General features: G+C 38.3%; 1 protein-coding gene across 1 annotated transcript in view; it reads right to left on the bottom strand.

Annotated features, from left to right (window-relative positions):
* Nucleotides 1–7,928: 7,928 nt before the first annotated feature.
* ITGA1 (integrin subunit alpha 1) overlaps nucleotides 7,929–21,173 on the bottom strand; it is a 71,578-nt gene continuing 58,333 nt past the window's right edge. The window contains exons 21-30 of the mRNA XM_063421968.1: nucleotides 20,733–20,813; nucleotides 18,935–19,011; nucleotides 18,166–18,255; nucleotides 17,038–17,140; nucleotides 15,188–15,301; nucleotides 13,483–13,587; nucleotides 12,262–12,366; nucleotides 11,491–11,583; nucleotides 9,890–10,006; nucleotides 7,929–9,143 (exon numbers count right to left, since the gene is read on the bottom strand). Of these exons, the coding sequence (XP_063278038.1) occupies nucleotides 9,099–9,143; nucleotides 9,890–10,006; nucleotides 11,491–11,583; nucleotides 12,262–12,366; nucleotides 13,483–13,587; nucleotides 15,188–15,301; nucleotides 17,038–17,140; nucleotides 18,166–18,255; nucleotides 18,935–19,011; nucleotides 20,733–20,813 (930 nt within the window). The 3' untranslated portion in view covers nucleotides 7,929–9,098. The remainder of the gene's footprint in view (nucleotides 9,144–9,889; nucleotides 10,007–11,490; nucleotides 11,584–12,261; nucleotides 12,367–13,482; nucleotides 13,588–15,187; nucleotides 15,302–17,037; nucleotides 17,141–18,165; nucleotides 18,256–18,934; nucleotides 19,012–20,732; nucleotides 20,814–21,173) is intronic.

Genomic DNA, 21,173 nt, shown 5'->3' with positions numbered 1-21,173 from the left:
ATTGCTATAGAAGAAATCCCACCTTTTGGTATATTTATAGTTGCTGAACTGGACCTATACTTTCCTGGTTATTTGCTATATTATGTAGGATTAGCTACAAACCTTGAGTAAAAGATGAAACATCAGAAAGGTGGTGGATAAAATGTGGTAATGTGATCATGTGTTGTCTAGTTGACTGTAAAAAAAGCATTCTTGTTATCACAGAATCAATTAGATTGGAAAAGACTTCTGAGATCATCAAGCCAATTCCAATGTCTACTCATCCTTTCCGTGAAGAAATACCTCCTGATGTCCAATTTCAACCTCCCCATGTGCAGCTTGAACTTATGTTGTCATCTTACTACTTGAAGAAGAGATTGACCCCTATCCAGGCACAGCCTCCTTTCAGGGAATGATAAGGTCTCCCCTGAGCCTCCTTTTCTCCAGGATGAACACCCCCAGCTCCCTCAGCTGCTGCTCTCAACCCTGGTGCTGCAGACCCTTCCCCACTGCCCTGCCCTTCTCTGGACTCACTGCAGCCCCTCAGGGTCTGTCCTGCACTGAGGGCCCAGCCCTGCACACAGCACTCGAGCTGTGGCCTCACCAGTGCCAGCACAGGGGACAATCCCTGCCCTGGCCCTGCTGGCCACACCACTGCTGATCCAGGCCAGGATGCCCTTGGCCTTCTTGGCCCCCTGGGCACTGCTGCCTCATGTTCAGCTGCTGGCACAGCACCCCCAGGTCCTTTCCAGCCCCTCTGCCCCAGCCTGTGGCCCTGCCTGGGGCTGTTGTGAGCCAAGGGCAGGACCTGGCACTGGGCCTTGTTGAACCTCACCCCATTGGCCTCAGCCATGATCCAGCCTGTGCAGATCCCTCTGCAGAGCCTGCCTGCCCTCCAGCACATCAACACTCCTGCCCAACTTGGTGTAATCTGTGGGTTTAGTAAGAGTATACTCAATCTCCTCATCCAGATCTTTAAGAAACTGAACAGGATACGAAACATAGGGAACAGAACTGTGCCCAGTACTGAGCCTTGTGGAAACCCCTCAGTGACTGGCAGCCCACTGGGTGCAGCACTGTTCACCACCACCCTCTGGGCCTGGCCATCCAGCCAGTTTTTAACCCAGTGAAGGTGTCCAAGCCCTGGGCTGCCAGCTGTTCCAGGATTATGCCATGGGAGGCAGTGTCAATGGCTCTGCTGAAGTCCAGGTAGACAACACCCTCATCCATCAGGTGTGTCACCAGGTCATCAAAGGAGATCAGGTTGGTCTGGCAGGGTCTGCCTTTCCCAAACCTGTGGTGGCTGGGTGTCATCCCTCTGATCCCTGCAGGCTGTCCTGTAAGTGCCGTGTGATTGCACTCAAGATGATCTGTTCCATAAACTTCCCTGGGACCAAGGTCAGGCTGACAAACCTATAGTTTCACATATCTTCCTTCCAGCCCTTCTTGTGTATGAGAGTCACAATGACCAACCTCCAGTCATCTGTGGACCTCCTCAGTTAGACAGGACTGACCATAAATGATGAAACTTGTGATTGTGCCTTGGCAATCTCTTCTGCCAGTTTCCTCAGTACCCTGGGGTGAATCCCATCTGGTCCCATAGACTGTGGGTGTCTGAGTGGCACAGCAGGTCACTGACTGCTCCCTCCTGGATTGCAGGGGTCTGTTCTGCTCCCCATCCCTGGCAAGCAGCTCAGGGGGCTGGTTGCTGTGATGATCACTGGTCTACAGAAGACTGAGGCTAAGAAGGCATTAAGAACATCAGCCTTTTGTCATCTTTCCCTATATTATAAATATGTAACCATATTCCCCCCCGTGTTCAATAAAGAATGGAATTATTCCTTCATCTTCCTTTCGTTATTAATGTTTTTATAATACTTTCCTTACGAGCTTGCAAAAATCATATTCACCTTCTAAGAAAATTTGTCTTGGGTGGAACATACATGCCATCCCTCAAAAACTGGAATAAAATCTGAAAGTTCTCTGCATGAAGGGCTGGTGGGATTGTCATGGAAGAGGTGCCATGTGATGAGAGAGGCCATTAGGCCATGTTGAAAGGTGTGCATGTTGCACCTTTTATAGATTTAATTTTGTTACTAGTGCTGTTTCTCCAGGTCTTAGTACTGGGGCCAGTTCTGCTTGATATCTCCATCAATGACCTTGACAAGTGGTTGGGTGTATTCAGTCACTCATTTGCAGATGACACCAGTTTGGGTGGGAGTGTTGATGTGCTGTGGGCAGGCAGGCTCTGCAGAGGGATCTGCACAGGCTGGATCATGGCTGAGGCCAATGGGGTGAGGTTCAACAGGGCCCAGTGCCAGGTCCTGCCCTTGGCTCACAACAGCCCCAGGCAGGGCCACAGGCTGGGGCAGAGGGGCTGGAAAGGACCTGGGGGTGCTGTGCCAGCAGCTGAACATGAGGCAGCAGTGCCCAGGGGGCCAAGAAGGCCAAGGGCATCCTGGCCTGGATCAGCAGTGGTGTGGCCAGCAGGGCCAGGGCAGGGATTGTCCCCTGTGCTGGCACTGGTGAGGCCACAGCTCGAGTGCTGTGTGCAGGGCTGGGCCCTCAGTGCAGGACAGACCCTGAGGGGCTGCAGTGAGTCCAGAGAAGGGCAGGGCAGTGGGGAAGGGTCTGCAGCATCAGGGCTGTGAGCAGCAGCTGAGGGAGCTGGGGGTGTTCATCCTGGAGAAAAGGAGGCTCAGGGGAGACCTTGTCACTCCCTGCAACTGCCTGAAAGGAGGCTGTGACCAGGAGGGGGTTGGCTTGTGATAGGATGAGAGGACCTAAGTTCAAGCTGCTCCAGGGGAGCTTTAGGGAGATTTTTTCACAGAATGGATGGTTAAGCATTGGAATGAGCAACCCAGGGAGATGGTAGAACACCATTTCTGGAGGTGATGTTTAAGTCATGACTGGAATGGCACTTTGTGCTGTGGTTTGTTTGGTGTTGTCAAAGGGTGGACTTGATGAGTGTGGAGGTCTTTTCCAACTTAAATGATTCTATGATTCTATGAACTATGTTGCAGCAGCACATTAGAAGGCATATATTACTCTCTAATATTTTTGGCTGGGTGCTATAGGTAATTTTTGAAATACTAGGAATCCATAACATAGGAGACAGGACTCTAAGATAATTTTGATAGTTCCCCCAAATAAACAGCAAAAAAACAATTCAGTAGTTTGTGAGATTCCCGAGAGGTTCAAAACCTTCATAAGCAGAACTCAGGGGTTTTTCTGGCAAACAGGGTCATTGGAAATTTTAACTGAACTTTAGCTAAAAGTTTTGAAATGCAACAGCATCTTTTCTGGCACAGTGTAAAATGCCTGAGGCTGGAGGCTTTTGTCAGTGAGATTTTATGAGCTGGCATCCAAGAAAGTGAGCTATTAATGGCTATTAATTTGGACCATGAGAAAAGAATACTGAGAAAGATTTCTCTGTATGTTCTCCAAAATGATACAAAGTAATTTACTTTTCTCAGATTATGTCTACTGTCACAGAATTGCTAAATATCATATGCTTTTCAGGGGAAAAAAGAATATCCTCTTTTTCATCTTAACCATTCTGATGGAGTGAAAATGTGATGTAAGGGAAAACAATATGAAGAAATTTCACTAGAGAAAGAGATTCTATTCCTTTACCCCAGAAAGAATAACAATAACCTGATCATGAATAAATCTTAAGGACCATAGATAATATTGAACCAGATATGTGAAGCTTTGCAATAAATATTAACTCCAGTTTCAAATTGAGCTGAACCATAACCAAGAAGGGTGATTTCACCACTGAAAGTGAAAGAGTGGGCGAAGGGGATGGGCAGTGAGCCAAGACAACTGGATCACTAGATCTGTAAATTCAATCTGCTTTGCATACTTCTGTTCCCTATCCCATTTCTTTGAAAATCCCCAGGAGATGCAACATTCAGTGAGCCCTTGAGGAATGTCTGTCCTTTCTGAGAATGCTCAGAAACTGAAGAAAGAAGTAGGGCAGAAGGGCAATAGTGTGAGCAGGGAAAGGCAGTAAAGTAGCTCTATCCTCTACTGTGCTACAGTCAGAATCAAAATCTGCCTTTCTGAGGTCTTTTGCTCACTTTTTTTAATTGAATGAACAAAATCTAATATCTCTGAGCTTTTAGCCCTCAGTCTTTCTACTTAAAACATGATTTCACTGATGATAACTTATTTTAGTTGTTACTAAAACTGCATCAGCACTTTAATCTTTATGACTCTTTATTTTACAGGGCTCAAACGACACCCACTGCATGAAATGGTGTTATCTCTGAACTATAATGAATTTAATGAAGTGCTAAGGCTTGCTTCTGATAAACACAATGAATTATATATAATCCAGTTCTGTGAAAATCACATATCACATTACACTTTCTTGCTGTTAGAAAGTGATTCTAGTTGTTCATTAATTCCACTGAAAAGCAAATCAAACCAACCATCCAAAAATAGAAATGGATTTTTTCCCCCTGATTTTCATTGAAATGCTCCCATGGACAATGTCTAGCAAACTCTTAATGATCAGATACCTACGGAATAGTTAATTTGGTAAGCACTCCCCCATGACTAGACAGGATGTTGCTATTGGAGAACTGTGATTCAGCATCAAAGTAGTCTCTGATGAAAGAACATTTGTAACATATTTTTTGTTTTCTAAAAGTTAATGGTGATGTAAAAGGTATAATCTTTGTCTTCTGGGAAGTTTTGATACAAATGTATACTAGGTTTAAGGAAATTATTGTGAATCATTTATAATTATGCAAGACCATAAACTATTTGGGTTACACAAATAAGTTGTACAGAGAAATCGCTGGACAGGAAGAATGATTAGATGAACAAATGAATGTGTCTTTCAACTTTTATTAAGTTGTCATGGAAACAACTCTTTGCCAGGAAGCCACATGATCTTCTAAAAAGCTTTCAAACATGGCTATAAGCACAATGTCTATACATCTAATAACGTATTTCTGACAGCTTGACCACATCAAGCTCTCCTGGATGTTATGCTGTGGAATAATGTCTGTCTCTAGAATGCCTTTCTATTGACAGGTAGATGAATCTGTTTTTAAGTACTGAAATGACTTAATATTATCCTTATACCAATAACAAGCAAACAAACTACACAGGAGACTTTTTAGACTCTTAATTTCGTTTTTAATCAATAAAGGACATGGAATACTTTTACAGGAAAAAGCAAATGCTATGCAGAATGTTGTGGTTTTCTTAAAAAGCATGTAAATCCCCGTTTATTCCTGTTAAGTGGTATAGGTAAGAGCAGTACACTCTGATTATCTTATCTGCTTTTATTTTTGAATGGGTCATCATCTATACAATAGGCAATTAAAGAAATTAACCAATTAGATTATGTGGAATTCATTAGATGAGTATAACCCTAACTCCAGCCTCTTGGTGCCAGGTGAGATGAAAACCCTTGGCTTCAGTTTAAGGCAAATTCCTCTGACTCAAGCTCTGAAGAAGAGGAACACCATGCTCAAACTGACTCAGCACAGGATATGTACTAGAGGGCTCAGGTGAGGGGTCAGGGTATGTGGGTTGTGTCTGTAGCAATGGCTCATAGTCATGACTTAGAGTGAAACCAGACAAGCAAAGGAGCTGCCCACAGAGCACAAGCAGCTGCTCAAAGAGAATGCTCTAATGGAGATGCTGTTTCCTAAGGCTTCTAAAATCATGTATGGGGTCAGCAATCTCTAGAACAACCTGATATTGGGGCAGGAGTGTGCAGAGAATCCCTGCCCTATAGAAAAGTAGCTTTTCCATTCCCACTTAAATACCTACTTCAGTGCTGAAGTTAGGAACTGAGTTGGGTGGGAACTTTAGTTGCCTAATCTCTGGTTACACACCCAACTTATTATTAATTTTTACACACTTTTGCTTCAATAAAAAATATTTATGTTCATACTTATTAAAATTACATTAAAATCCAATGTGTCTATTTTTAGGAATAAAACTGATTACGCACTGTAAAATTAGATTCTGGTACCTTTAGTGCCTGCCAAATTTAAATGAGATATTTCTGATGTTTGGAATATTTCTTTGCTCAAGGCATCACTTTCAGTAGGTTTTTCTGTTGTATATCATGAAAAGCAGTAAAATACTGCTCTTCCAGTGCTGTGTGGAAAGGCTAGTATGGATTAAAAAAACCGAGTTTACTAATTGCTAAGAATCGTGTAAGAATAATGTGCTATAGTGCTATCCCCTTGACATACTTGTATGTATGTATGTATACTTATCTTTTAAATAGATACTATAATTAAGAACATGATAATAGGACAAATGTGAAAGGAGAGAAAGCATCATGAAAAAGGAAAGCAGTGGGGTTATACAAAGCTTATTAGTGTTTTTACAGTGCAAAGGAAGTTTAAAATGAAACACTGATCTTAAGCATACTCTACATTGATAAATGCTACTGATTTATTTTTGCATAGTCTTCATCTAGGGAAATAGACTATTCTTTTGACATATATTTTTCTTAGGCTGATGCTTTAAAATAAGATACGAAGAGTCATGGGAACAATGAAAAGTTCTAGTTAACAGCTTATCATAACTAAATAGTGAAACACTTAAAAATATGCTGCATAAGAATTATGTGTGTCTTACACAATTTGTGAGTAATTTTATGAAGCCAGGAAAAATGACCTCATTGTTAACAAACTGAATGAATAATAATAAATACAACTATTTCCTCTGCTACCATAGACTTCCTACGAGTGCATAGATGAGTCACAATTCCTTTAAAATTCTGTTCCTTTACAAACTCATAGGAGGTTAACAACACTGCTATGCCTTTTCAGAGATACTGTGAGAAATTACAATTCCAAAGTGCTATTTAAATCTTTCAGACAAATGGGCAAAATAACACATTTTTCTGAAGTAAAACCTGCATCTTGCTTGGGACTGAAATCACTGCTGTATTAATTTATCTTCACAGTTCAACAGATAGATCTTTGGCTTCTTTCAGAATGAATGAAGCAGGGTTTCTATCCACAGTTCCTCTATGTCACTTTTTTGCTTCCACGCATGTGTTCTGTGCTCAGAGCCCCTTCAGGCAGGGTGCCCTTCCAGCTGTCCAGATGAGCACAGCAACCACGTCCCACTGTCTCAGCAGATCTCCCAGGCTCTGCAAAGCACAGCCACCCACAGTGTTCCCACGGAGGGCTCTGCCCTCTCCTCTGAGTCACACTGCTACCTTCAGCAGACTGCTGCTAGGAAATAACCACCTTTCCCACAGACACAAGGAGAAATTCCCAACACCTCCAAACTCAGTCCTACTTGTTGCATTCATGTAAGTCAGCCTTTCCCAATAACTACTTTCTCTAACTTAGGAACTAAATAAAAGGTACTAAAGAGTGACAGCATCTTTCAAGCAATCAAGCACCTTCTGGAATACTTTCAGAGTTTTACTTGTCAGCATGTTCAACCCAATCTATATTTTCTTCTTGAAAAATAAGTCTTTATAAAATTTATTACTGTTTTAAAACTATTACTATAAAGATAGTGATAAGCACAGACATTTTGGAAAATTGCTTTTTTTTTTTTTTTTTTTTTTTTTTTTTTTTTTTTTTTTGTTTTTTTGTGATATTTGTCTAAGAGGAGGAACAAATTTTCCTGGCTTCCTTCGCAAGACAAAGCTTTTCAGCCAACAAGTATGTCTTACAGAACTTAGATCACCTCCTCAGCTTTTCTGATCTACTGGCAATCAATACTGAGTCATGCTGAGGCAGCATCAGACTTTGCCAGCATGCATCCTTTTTCTCCTGTTAATTTCATGTGGCTCCAATAAACACAGGAAGCTCCCAAGGTCATGGCACAGCCATGAGCTGCAAGGAGAGATCCTCCTGGGAGGAAGACAAGTGCATGAAAGAAAGGAAGAAACTGGATGATCTAAATAGAAAGAAAAAGATTCTTAAAGAAACCTTTTGCTATCTACATTTCAGTGTATTCTCATATAAACTTTTAATCTTTGACACAAAATAAACATCATTTTTAAGTGCTTATTTAGTATGCAAATTCTTCATCACTTCTTAAATTCCTAAGTAATAAAGATGAGCTGTGATTTATAATACTAGAAGCAGCTTGCCAGTGCTAAATTTCCTATCTGTGCTCTTTTGATAGTTTTCATTTTGTACACTTTAAATTCATTGGATTAAATAGCTACACAAGAAATTTACAGTGACAGCTTATGAAGCACCCTGCTGGCTACTCCAAGATATACAGCAAGAGTCAAACTTTCAGGATGCCTCTAAACATTTTCCATATAAATATGGACATTTCAATTTGCAGATACAATTATGCCCCCGCTTATTTGAGTACAGTGTGCAATCAGACGAGCTTGAATGATTTGCGCATTTTTAGGCCTGCCAAAAATATATTTCAAGTTCAAACAGTTATGTGATTTAATGGATCAACCGTTTATGGTCCACTTGACCATAAAAATCTCTTTCTTGGAGTATCTGTCGTTCAGCTGGACGTGCTAAAATGAGCAGAAAGAGAAATCCACGGTGTTTCAGTAATTTTCACCCAATATTCTGGAGGTGCTTCTGTCTTCTGAGTTGCCGTTGCATCAGCTATCACACAGTATTTGGTGCATTCTCAAAGTTTGCATTTTCTGCCTTGTGAACTGAGAATCTGCTTCCACAGAACCGACATTAGGAGGGAATTTTGAAAACTATGCATTTTCCTTTTGAAAATCGTAAGGTGATAAAAAAGACTGGGATTGCTACACACAAGCTGACTTATTGTGTAATTTGGAATGAAAAATGATTCCACATACATAGGTATATAAAAATATGATTACAAACTTTCCATATTAAAAAATGTTACAATCTTTGAATGCAGTTACCCTCCAGAAATGAGTAACGCTTAAAGGTACATTCTTGAAGATCACAAAATGGTGCAAAGTTGTTTATCCTTTTTTTTTTTCTTTTTTTTTCATAATTTCTTTGCATATGTGCTTGATTTTCTTCTTGTTTTTCTGTTTCTTGGGGTTTTTTCATGCACCAGCATTTAGAAAGCATTGTAATCACTGCATCTAAGTTTATAATTTTACAGTAACATTTTGGAGGCAGACCTGAGCAAAAATTTCTGCTTTTAACTTTTTTTCATTTCTCCATTTTCTTCTTTAATGGCCTTTTGAAAAATCCAGCCTGCAGAAAAGAAAAAAAAGTGGCTAAGAACTGCTCAAAGCATACAAACCATACATTATGGTTACATTCATATTCTGTTTTTTACTACTATTTTAATACTTGCACTGCTGTATAAAGTTAATGAATATTTTATCATGACACTGGTTTTCCTGGAATGGAAAAATTAAATACAGTTAATATATAGTAGAGTGATTGCTGAATCATTGTTCTGCCCATGTATTGTTAAGGGTTCAAGTGCTTAATATTAATTTTTGTTACTCAATTGAATAAATAATATTTTATTTTCTAATGTCAAAATTTTCAAGAGATTGTGCATGTTGAAATTTATAAGCTGTAACCTTCTAATGTTATTATGAACAAAATATTTAGCCTGGAGAAGAGTGCCCACTTGTGGCAAGACTTACACCACGGGCCCTGGCACCTCTTGCACGACAGAGAAAACCTGGTTGACAAAGGTCGCAGCCAAAGCTGATAGAAAAATTGCTTAATAAACCCTTACTCGTACAAAAATGTCTTCTTATATTTCTTTCTCTAACATAAAGGCAATATAGGTTTCAATCAGGTAGCACTGTTCACTCCATCATCAGAAAAATGCAGTGTAATTAGTTACTTTGTAATTTATTTAAAATTTCACACTACTTATTAGATAACGACTATTGTCTGTGAGGTTCTAATTATGAGAAAGAAGTGACTGAGGATTTAAGCATATCTGTTAATGCTCCCGAAGACAAGGATGTGCAGCTTACCTTCCACAGAGCAAATATAAGCAGTGCAAGAATCAAGAGTCCAGCGAAGATACTCAGGAGGATAACCCATAAGGGGACTGTACCCGGTGGGTGCTCTTTGGAAATCTTAATCATGGTCTGCAAAGTGTTCAGAAAATAAGCAATAAATAATTTGTCCTTCTTAAATACCAAAACAGCAGCAGTGATTGCTCAGTATGAAGTGATTTTTCAAGGTACCACACCATTTTACGTACAGGAATTAGTACGAGGGAATTAAGAAAATAATCTCCAGCATGAAAGGCTGTGTTTACACAATACTTTCCATTTTTGTAAATGCATTCATTTATGAGAGTGGCTCTGCTACAATTCAGTAGTCATTGTTTTATAGAACACAGGACCAAAATCATGAGCAGTGGAAGAATAAGCTAAGGAGTTTCTTCCATACACTCTTCCTCACTCAGTGCTAGCCTCCCTGAAAGATGGAGGTAAGAGCAAGTGTAAAAGCCTGTGTAGACATTAATTTGATTTTAAACATGGCATATCTGGTGTAAAATGAAAAGAAATACATAATATTCACTTTTAAATAAATGTAGCCATGTTGAATTTATATGAGACCAATTTTATAGTTCAAAAGAGCATTGAACAACTGAACACTAAGCATGAAATGAGGTCCCTAAAAAAGGTAAATCTGCAACTCTTTGTCTCCCATTATCTGCAATCCTCTCAGCTGTGTTTCTACTCCTGGACTGAATTTTAATCTATCACTTAAAAGAAATTTCTAAATACAAAACCAGATAACAATGGACCTCTGATTTTTGCATTCTGAAAAATATTTTGTGCAAGGTGTAGCTCACAGTTTTCTATTTTTGGAGTAGTACTTTTATTATTTTTCTGAATTTTGGAATATTAACAATAAGAACCCATAATAAGACTTTTCCTTTAAAAAAATGCACATTCTAGTAAATGAGCTCCTCCATGTCCAAGTTATCACAAAAGACCAATGTTTAAACACTATAAATGTTTGGAATTGTGAGGATCAAAAGGATGAATAAGTGAGGATCAAAAGGATGAATAATACCTCTAACAAAATTTAAGGTGTTTCTCTTTATGTCTGATGCCACTATTGTCATACAGATATCACTACTACATATTTCCTTATCTAAGATAATCATAGTGAACTTCTGAAAAATAAAAGATCCTGTTTCAAATATATATCCTGGGTAACAATGTGGAAAGGAAGAATAAATAAGGAAATAATAAAGAAAATCCAAAGTGCGATCCATTTTAATTGATCCAGGACAATTTTCAAATACAGTTGATTCCTTAAAAAAATTCTAATTATATTTTTAATTTACACAGCTGCAGGAAGTATTTATATTACAGCAAGCAGAAAAAAATCAGATAGTACTTATCCTTACCTAGGTACATTGGTGGGTACTGGGCTTTTGGAGTTATTTTCTGACTAATTCTGACATTTCTACTTTAATATGATATCACTTCTGTTTAGAGTAGGATAAGGCATTACTAAAGGTAACAATCAGTTCATTAGTAATGGATGAAAATGTATGATTCCATACAACAAATTCTATGAAGAACAAATACATCAACTATCATGTTCTTACCTCCAGTTTTTGATGGTCATTTCTCAAAATCAGTGATGAGTTCTCGCTCCTAAGTAATGCTTTTACAACAAGGGTTAAGCTGTGAATACTGGCCTGGAAGAAGAGAGTATTTACTGTGGTTTACAGTTAGGTATTTTTAGTAGAAAGCTTTGTAGCAATGAGAAGGGTGAAAGAAAAACTTAAAGCTTTGGGGGATGCTAACAAACATGACAGTCAGTGAAACTGCTCATGTATGTCACCTTCAGCACACATATTATGGCTTGCAAGACAGCAATACTGCTTTGAAAGGGTAGATTGCAGAGATTTTAAAGAAATATTAATTATTCCTGGAATATTACTCCAAAAAAATTACTTTTCTGGTTTGTTTGATGAAAAAATCCTTTCTAGGGTTGAAAAATCTTCACACATTAAGACTTAAAAAATATGTTCTCCTTCTTTTATCTGCTGGATTAAACTTTGTGGATCCATTAGTAGCTATTAAAAAAGGACCATCAATACAGAATAAGTAAGGGGTGTCTTCTTGCCATAGCTTTAAACTCTTGTTAAATTATAAGTACTTACTTTGAGGATAAGAAAGTGCATGTGACACAGTTTTAAGAAAATTTTAAAACAGCAAAAGAAACTACTTCAAATAGTAGAGGTGACACTTAAGAAAATTAAAGACAAAAATTAATTAAGTCTGTTATAGACACAATTTTAGTAGACATTAGAAACATTAGCTTAAGTTAGTCAACCTCAAAAGTATTCAGAATACAAATAGGATTTACATACTTTTATGATGGTAGGTTTCCATACTCTCAGTGAAACATTCACTTGATATATGTCAGATGGGACCAGGGCACAATTAATAGAGGCACAGCTGTACGTATCACAGTCCTGTTTAAAAGGGACCAGCATGAGGTAATAGGAAGAGACTTTTCATATCATTAAAATAAAAACATGTAAACTATTTTATATACAGATCACTTGTTATGACACCAATAACAAACTGGTATTAATTACCTTAGTTTTTTCTGCAAAAATGACACTGCCATATATAAAACAGCTTGAGATATTCATGCTGTGGTAGAATAGACTCAGTTTTTGCAGGCTGGCAAGCCCTGAGGAATCTCTGTTGCTGCAGGTATGGAGCAGAAATCATCACAGAACTCCTAAGGGGGGCACAGCTTGTGAAAGCAAATGTTTTTCTAGCAACACAGCTATGGCTCTTCTGCAGTGTTTTCCAAACCTTGGGACACCTGAATCTCTCAAGCAGGGCAATATGTGTGTGTGAAAATTCAAGCAACTTTACTTCCTAGTATCACTTGCTAGCTGGGAGTACAGCAGGATTATACTGTAAAAAGTTTGAAACAGTCACTTAGCTTAGACCTTTGTCACCTCTGTGAAGGATGATGATAAGCATAGTAAAATACTGTTCCCATGACATGGTTTCATTTGTATCAGAAACTCCACTTGCACCTCTGAGCTGAGGATGCCTTCTCCCTGACATGCTAACATAACTACGGCAGCAAAATCCCTTTGTAACTCTTTCATCTAAATGTGAAGGGCTAGTCCTTTCCAAATGGGATCATCAACAACAGTTGTATGGAAAATCTGTCAGGTCACATTTGAGCTCATTTTCTACTGGATGTCTAAGGAAGTTGAAAGAGAGGTAAGAAGCATTTAAAATATTACTATTTATTAATTACAGTGGAAACAAAGACAGTAACGATTTATACAGCTGTCATATGTGCTACTGTTACTTACATATTTTTTAAATTAAAGAAACCCCAAACTATCTAAATTCAGTTCCACACAGAGTTTTGCAGCTCAATAAAAAACAAACGCTAGTCAACATAATAAAGGTTTTCTAAGAAATAAAAACAAAGTGAGTTTCCAAATGATACAGTTTTAGAGCTTTTATACAGTTTTTATACATATTTTTCAGAAGTACTCAGCTCCATGATCTGGATTAATGTCTGGGGTGAATATATATATTATGAGTGGGCTTACCATAATTGTGTCCCTTGTAGGTTCTTTTATTTTTGACAACACAAATGGCTTCCCAGTGCCAATCTTTAAGGGATCTACAGGGTAACTAGTTTGGCAGATGGCATTCTGTAAGCAGAAATACAAATAATATTCTTATTGTCTGAATATGCAATCTATTACAAAAAATGATCTGGAAACAAGCCAACATTAAGAATATTTTACAATTAATATTTAATACCAATTAATGTTTACTAACCACTAAAATAAAATACCATATTTCAAGAGTCCAAAACAGGAAATTCAGATATCTGTGTATTGAAATATTATTATTCAAACAGCACATGAAATATTTATGAGATAATTTAACTTACCTATTTTACTTAAACATCTGTACAAGCAAACAAGAGCTTCCTGCAAGAGGACCATTATGTGAACCAACACGAGTTGGCTTTTAAATGAGCTAAAGAGCTTTTGCATAGGAATCCACAGAGGTTCTGCCCTAGCAAGCAGACAGGCAGGTTAAGTGCAGGATGCAGAATCCTCCCTTGCAATATCCAGGGAGGGGGAGTGGATGCTGGAGCACTGCTGGATCTCTGTGACTGCTCCACAGGTAGCTAGGAAATCCTTTCGTGTCTTCTGTGTGGGGGAATTGATTTTTTTCAGCCAGGTCATTGACTTTCACATTGCTAGTATGAAAAGGATTACAAATCCCCTGTAATGCACTTTGGCACACTACTATCACTAGAGTGTAGCTAGCAGGACATGAAATTTGTCTTAGAAAAAAACAAAATTTACTGAGTTTATGTGCAAATGTGTCAAAAGGGGTTGGTTGACTGAAAATGACGATAATGGGGGAAGGAAATCAAGAAGAGACACAACATTTTTTGTATTCAAAGATGATTTTTTTTGTTCATTTGATATTTGTTTTCTTTTAAAGTGGACCTTGAGAGCTTTCATTCATATATTTTGTTTTTTTTTTCAATTGGGCAACATGCAAAACTAAGTGAAATTATTAGCACGGAGGTGCACATGTATATGTCTCCAAGTTAAAGAAAAAAAGGAGGTTTAGGTCACCCCTTAGTGATAGCTGTGTTTTTCAGCCATGTAGTTATTGATAGCTCTAACTGTAATATCTACTGATCTAGGATAATGGAATTTGTTAGAATTGTGATCTCTGCCAGTTTCACTGGAGGTGTGAAATGGAAAACCTCAGATGAGGGCTGCAGTGAAGAGCATTTGAAACATGCGACCTACCATCCCCTTCAAGGTATCTCAGTGCCCCAGAGAAGGAAGAAGCCAGGGAGCTGCTAGTGCTGGAGAGCAGACATGCATGAAAGCTAATTTCAGTGCCCAAAAGAAGAGAAGTGACAGGAGGTTGGGCTCTAGATGTACACAGCAGGATTCCAGCATTTGCAGTAAGCACTGCTGACAATGAGCAGAATATGGGGCTCATATCTGAGCCTGGACATCTCAGCTCTTGTAATATAACAAACTAGCCTTGTTATAGTGCAGTTATTGTTCAACTCCATTTTAAATCTGCTTGTTTCCTTTTATGAAAAATTGCCCCTCTGTCTTCTTATGTGCCTCTGTACATACTCTTAAAAAAACAGTATCTTGTTATTTAAACCAAAAGTAATGTATAATCCCAAATGTTTATAATTTGCAGTTCCTTACAACATAAATTTCAAATTTAGATTGACCATAAAAATAGAAATTCCTTTCTTACCTGGGAATGTGACAATGCAGTAAGGTAGAGAAGAGTGTTTTTGGCAGCTGTTACATTTGGAAATAAGATCTGTAGTGTGAGGTTTGGCATTGGAAAGTGTTCACCTTTTTCAATCTATAAAAAAAGAAAAATGTTTTGACTAGTACTTTCCTCATTTTAGTTAGTATTTGATTGTGAGTTTTTTCCTTTTCCTGTGTTTTTATTTTCTTCTGTTCATTTTTACATTTCCACAGTTAGTTATGCAAAAAGTGCTTTATAAGGGAGAGAAAACGCTGTATCAGTGGTGGCTCCTGCTGGTTCCTCCTCAGGTGTGCTTAGGTAATTGCTCTTGTGCTCACCTGTTCCTCTCTCCTGTTTTCTCTGAGAAGACAACAGAACATACCTGTAAGCAACAGCTCTTTCTGGAAAGGCCTACTGTGGTCGAGAACTGGGTAACCATCTAGATGGAACTGCTGGCAGGGGAACTGGTGATACCATCTCTGATGTAGAAAAACTTAATAAATGTTCAAGAGCCTTTTAAACTTTTTTCTTCTGGCTACTTATTTGTGATTAGCTGCTTGCAAAGATGAGTTTTACTTTACAAGATCATAAATGGTATGCTCTGCAATCCAGCAGCTTTTTGACTTAGAAAACAAAGATTGGCAAATTAGATGAATAATGCCTTAGACATCCACAGTAGACAAGAAGAAAAGGTAGCTGAGTAAAACACTGTAGTGGCCTAAATGAATAGGAAAAAACCCCTTTGTCATGGCTATTTAGTGAAAGCAAGAATTTTACCATATCCTGTTTTTTACAGATGAAAGTTTATTTAGAGACTTTTATGTTTTTATATGGGACCCTTGTCCAATTTTGGATTTGACACTGGGAAACAGGATGCCCTCAAGAAAATTACCTTCAGTTTTGTTGCAACTTTAGACTGAACTTTTAGTCACAGAATCATAGCATCATAAACTGGTTTAGGTTAGCAGAGACCTTAAAGTTCATCTAAAAGTTCCAAGCCCCTGCCATGGGTAGAGACCCTTCCTTCCACTAGAAGTTGTTGCTCAAGCCTGGCTTTGAACACTTCCAGGGATGGGGCATCCACAACTTCTCCAGTGCCTCATCACTCAATATCCAATCTAAACCTAACCCCCTTTCAATTAAAAGCCACCCCCCCCTTATCCTTTAATCACACTGTCCAAACTGCTTCTCCTGCTCTCTTGAAGCCTCCCATTAGATACTGGAAGGCCCCAATGAGGTCTCCACAGAGCCTTCTCTTCTACAGGTTGAACAGCCCTGACTGTTCCAGGCTGTCCTCACAGGAGTGTGCTCCAGCCCTGTGATCATCTTTAAGGCTCTCCTCTGGACCCACTTCAGAAGGTCCATGTCCTTATTTTGGGGGTTCTAGAGCTGGAGCAGGGATCTGATTCTAGAGTCCAGCAGGGATCTCACAAGAGCAGAGTCCATCAAATATCTTTCCCATGTGATTTTACTTTGCAGTATCCGTTCAACTAGGAAGACCACACTCTTGGAGCATGGCATTTGCCTGTTATGAACCTGACTGGATTTTGGAAATGGCTGTTCTAACCTGCAGCAGCAGTAATCCAGGTTCTCATTTACCAGGACATGCTCTCTTTTCCCAGCTGAGGATAGAAGGTCTAAAACCCACCAGAACTACTCTGCAGGAGATGGACCATCTGAAACCCTTTAACTCACTGTTTTCCAAATGAAGGAAGGAAAAAAGGAGTTTTAAGCACAAAATATGTATGTAAAGGGTTCAACATATTGTATACCTACTATTTAAGTAATCCAAACCAAATGGAAAAAAATTAGGATAGTACCTATGTCATACATTTTTTATTGTTTCTTACCCTGTAATGTAGAGTAACTTCATCCCCGATCTGCTCTGTTGTGTTAATAGCAGTAGGGACAGTATCATTTGCTGCAATTATAACATGGTGCTCTTTGAAAACACTGTGGGTTAAAAAAACACACAAAAAAGTAAGCACACAAACTTCATAAAAACCCCTAGGAGTTAACAATATAGGTATTTTCATTATTTCGTGAATTTCAGGACTAATATTGCAGTTAAGAGTGCACTGCTGCATGCACTGAAGTTCAACTGCTCTGTTCTCTGAATAGGTCTCACTTTTTAGCAAGTACGTTTAGAATGTTTTGTTCAGCTATAACTATGAAAAAAGAAAATATTATTCCCAAAATCAATACATTAGGGTCTGGTTTTGCTGTCCTTATGCTAGTTGTGTAGTCCCTTATCCTGGGCATTGACATGTGAAAGAAGCAGGATTCTGTAAAAGTTCAGAATCAAGCAAACACAGAACAAAGCCAGCATGTTCCAAATTCAGCCTTATTCCCTATGGGACAAAGGCTGGATGTGAACCATGAAATGCATCCAAAATAAATTTGGCTTAATTATTTACACCTGCACACCATAAAATGTTGCTTACCAATAATATCCAGAATGCTTTTCAGGGATGAAATCTAACTGAATTCTGGCTGTTTTTGAAAATAAAATCAACTTCAAGACATGCATTGAAGTATAAGCCTGAACTTAAAAAAATGCCCAAGAACTTAAAATTTAGGTTAATTTTTGAAGATGGAACTCAAACACCATGCCATGCATTATTATGGTGATACAAATCCATGGCCATCAGGATGTTGGAAGTATTTGTTTTCTTATGTACTGAAATATCTTTGAATGAATCTAGCAAAGTACAAGGAACCAAGCAAAAGCTGCTGCTGTATTTGCAAACTGCAGACCAAATTTAAATAGATAAAATGGAATTCCATCAAGTTAGGGACAGTAGCTGCTCCATTATTTCATGACTTATCATTTCATTGAAGCCTGTGCTTCTGCTTTATGATCTTTGAAGCTGTTGTCTGTAGATACTAAGCACGTTTCAGAAACAAAACAACACTATATTCTTTGAACACCTGCAATTTACTGCACTAGAAAGTAAAATACAGAGAAATGTCAATACCTTACAAATATTAATCCTACTTCATATTTTACTGGAATTGTAACATGTCCTCTGTTGTCATTCAGGGTCTCAGGTGGTTCTTCACTGTCACTGAAATGAAACAACACATACATCACTCAGATCAGACTGCTGCAGACACAGCACAGCTACTGGGTGGAAAGGGATCTTGGAAAATGAAATACCTACAGCTCTGGGTATGAAAGCATACTACTCATTTCCAGTTAAATACTGTCTTCTAAAAATAAAAATACTTCTTCCAATGAATAATGATTTAAGTCCTGCACCAGCCCCAGCTCATAAATGTATCTTTATTAAAATTACAGACAGCAGATGACTGAATGAAAACAGATCAATTAAAAGCCACACCATCCCTGGATTTTGCAGGGACAGCAAACACTGAGGGTAAGTGCATTCCTTTACCCTTTCAGGGACAACTTCTGCAATGCTCTTACTCTTTGAAGGCCAAGCTTTTTGTTAACTGTGGTTCATGATAAAATATGCAGTAATTCTCTAGGAGAAAAAACCTTTGCTAAAGGTAAAACAACTGGAAATTATGACTCACTTGTGTAAGTCTAGGGCTGTAGAGAGTAACAACCATTTATTTAGTCCACTTAATCCACTGCTGGGCTGAATGTATCTGTAAGGGTGCCAGCTCTACAGAATATTTAACTGTGAGTTCAGAAGCCACCTGTGTTTTATTATGAAACACAAAACCGCGTCGCTTTCAAAACAAAACAAAAAAAATGAGAAGGCAAAGACTGCAACTAACCTTGTTGCATACACATGAATAGTAGCATTTTCCAGGAGATATGATGCGTTGAATTGGAATGATATTTTGAAGGAAATCTGTGTGGAGAAATACTTTACACATTTTGAAAGGAAAAAAGAAAAGCCCAGCCTAACAGGGTTTGATATAATAAAAAATGTACAAACTTTTGCTTTTATCTAGAGAATCCTTATTCATATTTTAGCAGTTTTCTACGAACCTGAATGAACCCACCATTTGGAATAAAACCAAGGTGGAAATCCAATAGTTATCACTTATTAAACAGAAGCCTGAAATTTTCATAAACCTCAAGAAAATAACTTATGTAGTGTATTAGAAACATATGGCTAAATAGTTCTTAATTAAAAGCAATTGGTCTTACAAGCAATTTATCAAAATCCCTTTTTTCCTTCTAATGAGGACAAAAAAAAGCTTCAAAGCCTGGCTATTGCAGTGGAGATAATCTGCCTGTAAAAGGCTGCTGGAATATCACTTAATATGTATTAGGACCCCTAGAACACCAAAAAGAAATGTTTACAATGTAAATGAAGGAGAGACCACTAGGTATCAAAAAACCCTAATTGTTATTATAATCAGGGCAAATATATCATAATTTGGAATTACACAAAATTTAGGAATACTGTCCCAAATGTTCTTCCTCATATCCTGACACTTAAGGGTAATTTTATATGAAGCAAAAGTTTTCTTATTTGTTACTGTATGAAATTTTCAGCTCAGATTTTTATCTTTCCTTTTATGTGTACAAATCTTTATTATAAAATAGTCCACAGAAATTTGTCCTAGATATTAATATTTCAAACAAAAAAGTGGCTTTAGAAAGGAATATATTAGGGATGCCTATTAGTGAATCAGAGATTAATTGATTTTTAAATGCAAAGAAAAGTGTGAAATTTCTAAATTTAGGGATTTAAAGCTACAAACTAACAAGCAAAGCATGAAGGAAAATGTGAAAAATCCAGTAAAGCTGGGAATGGAACACTGTGGACAGAGGCATTGGACAATACACTTATTTGGCTTCAAGAAGGTAACAGCTGACTTAATCCCTACGAGTCCAAGACACAAGCTGGAACGTTTGTGTGGGAGGCAGTGTAAGAAGACATCTCTCATGAACCTCCCAGTGCATGACAGAAGGGCAAACAAGAAACTGCCAGGAAAAATTGTCTTATTTGCATGCAAACTGATATTTCCCAATTCAAGAGCTAAGTATGGCTTTTTGAAGCCTTAGCTTAACTAAAACTCCCTGTCCAAAAACAGATGCAGACATCGCTGGAACTCTTCAAGATGGAGTTTGATTTTAAGTGGGCTACTTGCTGGAAAGGCCTCTCATTCCCCACAGAGCAGAGGTGATGTCTTGATGCCTGACTTTGGCAGATCTGGGTTAGCACTTCCCCATAAATATCTTATTCTCCCTGCAACCAAGGGACTACATTTTATATACGAAATAACTAAACTTAGGGGCTCCAGGCTGTGGAAAGCCTCCAGACAGACACTTCTGGCCAGGTGAGCCACTTGTGTGTCACTTGTGTGTCACTTGCCTTCTGACAGCTGGAAATATGCATCTATTACACCCTCACCTACCACATCTGACTGCCCAGGTACTGAAAATCTGACTGTTTCCCATCTGGCTCTGTGCAGGTGACATCAAGGATAGCTTGGGAAACATGCATACAGAGTTTTTGGGATGAACACAAGAGAAAAGAAGTTCAGAGGTGATGTGGACTGCTCTGCCTTTAGAACAACATGGGGCAAGGAGAACTTGCATGCAGGGAGACTTTTTTACCTCTTCTTCAGGTTTTAGAAATGGATATCCCACTTTACAGGTGATATTGTGATTAGATTCACAGCTATCTTTCTGTATATCCTGAAGGGAAAAAGACAATGAAAGCATGACCTTGTGCAAACTCCTTTTAAATTTTGACTGAGTATCACAGATCTGTTGAACACATATACCTCTGCCACTTTTCACTGTCAATATATTGTAAGAGTCAAAGCCTTAGTTGAACTAGAATAAAAATATGAAGCCACAAATTCTGCAAGACAATTTCCACCTATGGGCATTTATACCAATTACTTACCATTATGCATTTCCAATGCCGATGTTTGAAACATTCACAATTATATGCCTACTGGACTTCATGCAAATTCGTCATGGGGTCTAGCAATCAAGATATCTATAATTACATAGTTTTCAAATTTTGTAAAGGTGTTCCTAATGTAACAG

The sequence above is a fragment of the Prinia subflava genome, chromosome Z (genome assembly GCF_021018805.1).
Source record: "Prinia subflava isolate CZ2003 ecotype Zambia chromosome Z, Cam_Psub_1.2, whole genome shotgun sequence".
NCBI classification, from domain to species: Eukaryota; Metazoa; Chordata; class Aves; order Passeriformes; family Cisticolidae; genus Prinia; species Prinia subflava.
Note: the sequence above shows the minus strand (reverse complement) of the source record. Positions and strands in the feature narration are given on the sequence as shown.